The sequence below is a fragment of the Chenopodium quinoa genome, unplaced genomic scaffold (genome assembly GCF_001683475.1).
Source record: "Chenopodium quinoa cultivar QQ74 unplaced genomic scaffold, ASM168347v1, whole genome shotgun sequence".
In the NCBI taxonomy this organism is placed as follows: domain Eukaryota; kingdom Viridiplantae; phylum Streptophyta; class Magnoliopsida; order Caryophyllales; family Amaranthaceae; genus Chenopodium; species Chenopodium quinoa.
Genome location: NW_018743669.1, coordinates 695,291 through 705,135, shown reverse-complemented (window position 1 = coordinate 705,135; position 9,845 = coordinate 695,291). Strand labels below are relative to the sequence as shown.

The following is a 9,845-nucleotide window of genomic DNA, read 5'->3' as shown; positions in this document are numbered from 1 at the left end:
AATGCGGATCATAAATTTTTTAAAAAATTGGGTAAAAAATTAATCCGCTAATTTTTTTAAAAAAAATTGCTAATGTTACAAATCAAATCTGTCAAAATTTTTGAGCATTTGTGATCAGACTATTATAGATGGACTATAAATCGTTCGATTTCCAATTTGGAGTTGGGCTATGAGTTTACGAAATTTGGGCCTAACTATTGGGCCGATTCGTGAAGAAAGGAAACGAAACATTTATTTTATTGACAAAAATATATATGCCTGAAATACATATGTATGAGACCAATATACATTTGGTTACATTGACACTAATAAGCAAACCATATTATTATCTTAATTAAGCTTTGCTTGCTCAAAAAGCATATCTTTCTATTAAAAACCACGCAACTCTTTTATAAAAAAATTTGTATACTTTGTATAAAATTTGACGTATGGAGTAAAATTAAACTCCATACTCTCTTCTTGTGTTTGGCTCTTTCGAGAACCAAAAAAATGGAACTTTTGTTGTAAAAAATTTAATTAAGCATATTTGATCGACTCGCTAATCAACACTTGGGAATATCTCTTGGAGGTTTTATTAGAGATTCATTTGGTCCTTTGCCATTTTCGACTAAGAACGCCATTTTTAATCCCCATGTTGTGTGAATCTCTAAATGGCAATGCAAGAACCAAACCCCTGCGAAATAATCAACAAAATAGTTAATATGTCTGAGAACTAATAGAGAATATGCGCAGAATATTTATTATATTTTTTTTAGGGATTATTACCTGGATTATCGGCTCTAAATCTGATAGCAACCCATCCACCAGATGGTACTCCAATAGTGTTTCTTTCAACTGGATCAACAAGATTGAAATTCGTTGGATCTGTTTTAGGACTGTAGTTTCCTAGACCTTTACCAACAACGAAGAAATTAAATCCATGTAAATGAAACGGGTGATTCTCAGGTGCAATCATCGCGGTATCTTGTAATACCAATTGAACCGTTGCATTGTAAGGAAGCTTGTACACCCTAGTCCCGGTTGTTGTATTAAGGTTGGTCAATTGATTTCCAGTGTAATTAAATGGTGTAGGAGGTTTCGCCGGAAAATCAGCCGTGAACACACCACTTATATTAGAGTAATGTGCTTGTAAGAGAGCAATATTAGGCATAACAAACGTAACATTGTTAATAGATGCCACGACCCTAGACCCATTGACACAAGTTTTGCAAGGGTTAACCCCTAGCCCTACCGCGAAAAGTAAGGAATGATCAACTTGTTGAGGTACTTTAGCAGGGTACTCTTTTGAGTTAAGGGCTCTAAGAGAATTGGTGAAGTTATCAGCCACCTCGGTTGCATTAATTGGTGGTGGGGCGGTGAGGGTGGTCGATAAGGCGGTAGGATGGGACGTTGTGTAACGAACAGATGCTAGGCCGGTTGCATTGTCTACCAGGACAGGTGCATCCATAAAGGGTGAAACAACCACCAAGTATTTTCCAGCCTTATTATTAGCTTCGATTATAACATTGGTTGTTTGACCGGGTGACACGACAATCGTGTCGGTTTTGAAGGGTTTAACATACGTAGCATCGACTTCGACAACCGTGAGGTGGTGGTTGGCTATCTTGAAGAAGAGCTCTTCATTAAGTGCAGCATTGATAATACGTAGCATGTATTTTTTCCCTGGTTTTACATTCAAGTTGAACATTTCTGCATAATATAAACACACGTATAGGTTAAAACTATTCTTCGTATAACATAACAAGTTGACAACATGACATAATTATTATCTACAAAAGTTGAATAGAGTATTACCTGGTGAGTTACAATTCTTATGAACGAGACCTGGATATCCATTAATTGTGTGAGCATCAGACACGTTAGGTGCCAATCCAGATTTCAGAGCTTCGTTGATGACAGCTTCTACATCCGATTTCCACCATTCACCTATCCATTTTCATCACAAATTTTGTCACATGACATTTTTTTTAAAGGAAAAAATTTATTTTCTCCGTTTCTTTTTAGCTGACACGTTTCTTTAGTCACATTTTTCAATGCACAAATTAAACTGTTAAATTTTTTAATTATGCATTACCAAAAATTATAAAAAGTTGATATTTTAAAAATATACATCGTGGCGAATTTAACAAGACTCCACATGACTATATTTTTCATTACATATGAATCCTAAAACACACTCAAAGGGAGGTATGTGAATAGTGTTAAAGTCAAAACGTGTCAACTAAAAATCGGAGTTAGTAATATTTTTCAATTTGAAGAATACATAAAAAAAAAAAAAAAAAAATATTACCTAAGACCAAGACATTTTCTTTATGGGGTTTGGGAAAAGGATAAGGAACACCAAGTTTGGGTAAAATGATAAGAGCACCATGGAGAGTAGCCCTTAGCCAAAGAATATGGGCATGATAGAAAAGGGTTCCTCTTTGGCCCGTCAGAGTGAAGTTGTAAGTGTAGGTTTGTCCTGGTTGGATTGGACATTGTGTTATGTATGCTGGCCCATCTGACCACCCTGTTCTTATTTGTCTCACCCCATGCCTGCCAAAAATCAAACAACATCCAAATTAAGTTTTATTATTTTCTCATTGGCCCATTTATTGAAATAAATTAATAATAATAATAATAATAAATAACTTGTATGTTTTCTTTAAGAAAAAAGTCTGAATTATATCCTAAAGTATTGAATTTTGCTTTTAGCAGGACGATTTCATACTTGGTGATTTTTTTATTTTATTTTATTTTATTTTTATTATTATAAAAAAATCGATTAAAAACAAAGTATTGTGAAAGTATTTCTTTCAAAAAAAAAAAAAAAATTATTGTGAAAGTATAAGAAATATCATTAGTTTTGGTGGACTAATTTTTTAGGTGAGTAAAAAATATAGGAAAAATATAAGTTCACATGTGAATAAAACGAGTATTAGCCTTTTTTCATATAAAGTAATGCATGTTTTCTCGTTTAAGTTTAATTAAGTCAGATTCCAAATTATGTTGACAAAATTATAAATAATTGGTACTAACCAATGAATGGAGAGATTGTATTTGACATGATTGACGACCTTCACAAGCACCGTATCATCCTCCCTAGCCACGATAGTAGGTCCCGGATACTTACCATTTACCGTCACAATTTGTTTTGTTGAACATAATCTCGTATGATTTTTCAACACCACCTATAATTAATAACACACATACATATACATATTACAACTATGAACATGCACATATATATACACATTACATTCAACCAAGAAGATGATGAAAACATGCTCTTACATTGAACTTGTAGTGACGAACTCGAGACTCGACTAACAATGCAGGCAATAAGCAACCTACAATCACCAATATCAACGCCTTCTCAACCCAACTTGCCATTTTTCTTCTCTAACAAAATATTTTCGTATGAATTTACTTCACTGAGGCGATCGAGCTTGGTATTAGCTCAAGCAAATGAAGGACACAAGATGAAACAAGGCAAAACTTTGCTTATATAAAGGAGTAATAATATTGTGCAAAGAAAAGAAATTAATTAATTTGCTTAAGATAATATTTAATTATGGCTAAGATGTCATTGTTTATAAGTTGGTATATTGAAAATGAACAAGCTAGAATTTGAAAAAAAATACTTAGCTATTAACAAAGACAGATGCTTTTCTTGTAGACTACACCAAATTAGTTATATTGTGCATGCATATATGTCAAAAAAGTATAAAATGCCCTGTTTTTTAAGCTAAGGTTTTTAGTTTTTGATAGTTTTATTTGTTTTTTATTTGAACAAGAAGTATTATATATCCAATCATATAAAGAAATAAAAATAGGGTTGGCCTAACACTCTAACAAATAACGATATTGGTTGAAGTATATCAGAACTCTCAGCTAACTACAACCAAACAGAGGATTTCAATAATATTTATTCAGTTGCTATGTTATTAATTGAATATTAGTGAATCTAACTAGTTTTTTTTTGGTCAAATTGATGACATAATTTATCAGCTAATTAGTACACCAAACCTGTTATTTAACGAAGTGCTACGAAGACATTATTAAAATTATATTAGTATAAACTATATTATGTTTGATTTCATTGCATTGACTCATTGAGATACTGGATTTTTGCGAGTAGGGAAGAGCTGGAGATTATCATTTAGGGACTTAGGGTTATAATATGCATTTTGAATTTGTGATGTGTGTGGTCCACCAAGAAAAATTCTAACACTTTCAATATAAAAGATTCAAAAAATTACGTACAATTATATGTATTTTAAGAAGAAAAAGTAATCCAACAAGGAGGAAAATCATATTAAATCAAGCTCCGTCAAAATAGTTAAAACATAAACATATGAAAAATTCATTACAATCCTGTTAATCTCATCTTGCAGCAAGATATGCAACAACATACAAGCTCATAATACTTGCAATTATAAATTATAATCTAGAGCTTAACCTTGACCTCTATGAAGTTTGGACCTATCTATTTTATAAGATTAGATGCAAAGTTTTTTTCCTTTTCTTTTCCGTGATATATGTAAAGCAACTAGCTTTTATTATTAACAAATAAATATAACTATGCAACGATTGCATGAATTAGTGAATTACACTGTCATTTTCTAATAGAAATCCTCAAACTCACGCTCATATCCGTTCAAAAAAAAATAAAAATAAATAAATAAATATAATGCTCATATAGAGTAATTTAGTGGTGACGATATATAAGGCTTAATAAAAGTCACTCTAGTCACGATACATATTAACATATTTACTTCGTATTACGGTATAATTATATGTTATTGAGTATGTGGTCAACTCTCATACAGTCATACAAAGTACGGAGCAAAAGTTATTACAGTAGGTCTTACCATTGTAACCAAATAGTCTTACACGATATGATTATGCAAATAGGTAACAGATAACCATATACTCTTCTTCTTAGTGAATAGAGGCAATATTCACCTACCGTTTAATTCTATTGGAATTCAATCAATAAATAAATTTTCCGAAACGGTCAAAACGTAGTTATCATATATAGTTGCAAAGATTTTCATAAAAAAAAAACGTACATATCACTTCAACTTTCTGATACTCGTAGTTACATTATATTATATAGTTCTGAAAAATAAGTTACGCGATCGAATGATATGACATATTCGGATGACCTAAATTGATTGTTTAATACTACTCCTAGTTTGCATTAACAACAGTAGACATGACATTTTAATATTCTAGCTAGCTAACACGCCAAGATTACTTTTAGTTCAAAAGTTATTTTCATGAATTAGTAACAAAGTACATTATAATCTAGATTTGCTTGTTTTTTTTTACTTTGATATTTCTATCTTTATGATTGTAAACTCGTGTTAAACCTGCCGTCCGATAATTTATTTATTTTAATTACGGTCCTTAAATTACCCTGAATATGGTGTTCAAAAACTGGTCTGGATTAAATTGGGCCGAAAATATGGTGAAATAATACGGTAATTTAAAAGTTGGGCTTTGGCCCAACCAGTAGGGAGCCCAACCAATATCGGGTAAGATCTGCATAAATAATCTGGTTTGAGCCCATCATCTAATCACTTGACCAAATTTTGCTGAAGTCATTATATAATGCTTGGGCATGCAATCACTTAAAGAACTTTAGTAAGTAGATTAATATAATTATGTTCTTTAAAAGTTTACAAAATATAATTCACTATTTTGTAATTTTGCTCCTCCGTTTAAGAAATTTACCTCCGTACTTTTTTGTAAATATATACGTAGTACTTCGTATATTGATAGTAGTATAAATTACGAGAGTGAGGGATAACTCAAGTGGTTAGAGCTTCCCTCCCGATTCTAGGAGGTCGTAGTATAAAATAACGGAAGGTACATCTATGTGCAAACCTCACCTTTTCTGTGCAAACCTAATCTTTTCTTCTACTTCGCATATTAAAAATGTTGAATACGCATATGAATTATTGGGAATTATGTCATTTAAGTGTTGCTAACCATGTACCGCTCTAAAGTGCTATTAGAAGTATTTTAATTAATAACACAAGTTTATGCGAAAATAGACCTCTAGGAGACAAACAAAAACCTAGAATCCTAATTAGTTCACATCATTGCCCATTTGCCCAAAACATCAACAAAAAAAGAAAGTTGACAAATTGCGTATGATAGCATAATTTAATCCCTTACTACATTTGGCATATATATATATATATATATAAATATATTATTACTCCCTCAATTCCTAATTGTTCTTATGATTTGACTTTTATCTCGATAAATATTTCAACAAGGAATACATTTATGAAGGGAGTACGAACTAGCTAATGAAAATAGCCGAGATTTGAAGGTTGCATAGAAGCATGATTTCCTGTAAGTTGTTGCACAAGACCCCTAAATTCCTCTGGCTTGACCTCTATAACCTTCGGCGATGTCATGTACACGACAACCGGACCGGGATTTTTTCCCGGAACTTGCTTCACTTTCTTCTTGAACTTAGATGAATCGTTGCATACTGATCCTGCTAAGCACTCTTCAGTCCTTCCCTTTGGTGCATGAACATTAACGTCATTAACGTTGCTCATATTAAAACTAATTACGTGATTCAATCACTTAAACCGGAATAATCTCTCGTTTTGAGCAATCTATCAATACAAATATTAAGCAAACAAAGGTGTATTTATATATGAGTGTGTGCATGAGAGAACTTAAATTATTAAACCGGATTTCAAATCTTGGGTCAAAATCATGACTTAGTCAATTTATGTTTGAAATATCGAGTAATATTATGTTAGTTTATAAAGACGAATTAAATTCAGTCTTTTTAAAAAAAGGCAGGTGAGGTGACTTTTGCTGGACCCTTTAATTCTAAAAGCCAACTCTTGAATTGTTAAGTTTAGATTGAAATGTCAAAAGAAATTAAAAATTTCAAATCAAGAACTAATCAAAAAATCAGAATAATTGAGGCAGTTTAGTCAAACTATTTGAGATTTAATTAAATTATACTAATCCATAAACGTGACATATATAACATTCCAAAAGTACGTGCTAGAAGTTTTGATAAAGAACAAGAGCGCAGCCAGTCAAAGTCGTTAATTACTAACAAAATGATATTGCTGTCATGTAATTGGTTGACAGGAGTTAATTAGTTGTACTTAAAAGGAGCAATTAGCAATGACACACCAATCACGCCAATAAGGTATGATCCTGAAATTATATATTGTATGTATGCATGATCCTGAAACAGTGCTTTTTACCTGGCCTCTCAGTCTTCTTACGAAAATAGTAACCATATATCTAACGAACCATGCAATAATTACTTGTTTAAGTTCCTAACCATAGGTCATGTTGTGCACGGATCGTGTATCTATTTTGATTTTGCACATTGGTAAAAATTAGCAAAGGTTATGCATCAAATAAACAGATGGATATTGATCTAGATGAAATTTAGAATTGTATGTTTACATCTTTCAGAAATAACTTTATTATATGGATGTAGGATGGAATCACGGGTAGAGCTGTCAATTCGGGTAAACGGGTCGGGTAAGAGTGGTTCGGGTCAATTCAGATTAATTTCATAACCTATGCGGGTCGGGTTTGGGACTTTGGGTTGGGTCACGCTTGAGTCGGGTCATACTTCTTATCGGATTTGGGTCGGGTTAATAACATGTCAGGTTACATTCGGGTCGGGTGAACAATAGGTCGGGTTTAATGCGGGTTTTCACAGGTTAAAACGGGTTAGGGTAACTCTCGGGTTCGAGTCGGGTTTGGTTCAAGTCAATAATTTGCGGGTTAGATCAGGTCGGGTCATTCTCGGGTTTGAGTCGGTTCGTTTCAAGTCAATAATTTGCGGGTTATAATCAAGTTAGGTCATTTTCAAGTCGAGTCATTCTCGGGTTCAAGTCGGGTTATGTTCAAGTCGATAAATTGCAGGTTACAATCAGGTTGGGTCATTTCCAAGTCAGGTCATATTCGGGTTCAACTAACTATAAATAGATAATTATCATTTTTATCAAGCTTATTATTTGACTATAATATATATGAAAATATACTAGGAACTATATTCTATAATTTAGGAAGATAATTATCTCCATTGACCATACAACAAATATATACTATATTTAAAACTTAAATTTGAGGATGATACTCATTAATTTTGCCGGCCAAGACCGACTTGGTCTCCCTAGACAAAATGCTTTAATCAACAATAATAAGGTGGTCTAAATTGCATTCAAGGTTATTTGAAATCAGGTCAGGAATAATTTGAGTTGAATTTAGGTCGGGTCAATAACAAGTCTTGTTAATTTCGAGTCGAGTTAGTAACATATCAGATTGAATTTTTGGGTCAGGTAAGTAATAGGTTTGGTAAAATTCGGGACAGGTCAATAACAAGTTGGGTTTAATTTGGGTCAGATCAATAACAAGTCGTGTTGATTTCAAGTCGGGTTTGAGACAAGTTCGGTTAAATTCGGATCAGGTTAGGAACGGGTCGGGTTGAATTCAGGTCAAGTTAGTAACAAGTCGAGTTAAACTCGGGTTTTGACGGATTAAAACGAGTTTGGTTCAATTTCGATTCAAGTCAGGTTCGGTGCAAAGTTAATTAAATTGGCTGTTGTAAACCGATAAAGCGGTGCAAATTGTAAACCGGTAAATTGGTCGTTTAAAGGCAAATTGGATGGTTCCACCCACCCAATTGGACTCCTGGAGGATATTAGGGACCATGATATACATTTCGAAGTTTTTTATTCAGGGCGGAAAAATGTCAAAATTTTCCAAAATTGAAAGCTAATGTTAACGCTTTTTGAGAAATTTTGGAGGTTTCGAGGCCCGGTGTCGAAAAGAATTGAAATTAGAGGGGATACATCTCGGCGTCATATAATGACGTTTGGAACCATATATGATCATTATATGTTGTCATAAATGTACGTGGTGGATAGGCTTGATTAATGAAATCAGTGCAAGTTGTAAACTAATAAATTGGTCGTTTAAAGGTAAATTGGATGGTTACATCCACCCATTTGGGCCCCCGGAGAGTATTAGGGACCATGGTAAAAATTTCGAAAATTTTTATTTTCGGGCGAAAAAAATTAAAAAAAAAGTTCCAAAATTAAAAGCTAATATCCACGCTTTTTTAGAATTTTTGGAGGTTTCGAGGCCCGGTGTCGAAAAGCCTTGAAATTTTAGGGGATACATCTCGAGTTCATATAATGCCGTTTGGAACCATTTATGATCATTATATGTTGTCATAAATGTTCGTGGTAGACTTGATTTAATGAAATCAGTGCAAGTTGTAAGCTGGTAAATTGGTCGTTTAAAGGCAAATTGGATGGATACACCCACCCAAACTGGACTCTCGGAGTGTATTAGGGACCATGGTAAAAATTTCGGCAATTTTTAATTCCGAGCGAAAAAAGTCAAAAAATTTCCAAAATTGAAGGCTTATATCCACGCTTTTTGAGAAATTTTTGAGATTTCGGGGCACGGTGTCGAAAAGCCTTTAGATTTTAGGAAATACATATTGGGGTCATATAATGCCATTTAGAGTCATATATGATCATTATATGTTGTCATAAATGTTCGTGGTAGGCTTGAGTTAATGAAATTGGTGCAAGTTGTAAACTAGTAAATTGGTCGTTTGAAGGCAAATTGGATGGTTCCACCCAGCCAATTGGACTTCCGGAGGGTATTAGGGACCATGGCAAACATTTTCGCAATTTTTATATTTTAGCAAAAAAAAAGTCAAAAAGTTCCAAAATTGAAGGCTTATCCACGTTTTTTGAGAAATTTTTGAGGTTTCAGGGCCCGGTGTCGAAAAACCTTGAGATTTTAGAAAATACATCTCGGGGTTATATAAAGTCGTTTGGAAC

The 9,845-nt window shown here is 33.2% G+C and overlaps 1 protein-coding gene across 1 annotated transcript; it reads right to left on the bottom strand.

The window, feature by feature from the left end:
- Positions 1 to 210: 210 nt before the first annotated feature.
- Positions 211 to 3,480, bottom strand: LOC110683416 (laccase-4-like). The gene is made up of 6 exons (XM_021859785.1): positions 3,274 to 3,480; positions 3,019 to 3,170; positions 2,291 to 2,535; positions 1,795 to 1,926; positions 766 to 1,689; positions 211 to 673 (listed from the first exon to the last, which is right to left on the bottom strand). The coding sequence occupies exons 1-6, from the start codon at positions 3,370 to 3,372 to the stop codon at positions 543 to 545; spliced, it is 1,683 nt and encodes a 560-aa protein (XP_021715477.1). The 5' UTR covers positions 3,373 to 3,480; the 3' UTR covers positions 211 to 542.
- Positions 3,481 to 9,845: the final 6,365 nt, after the last annotated feature.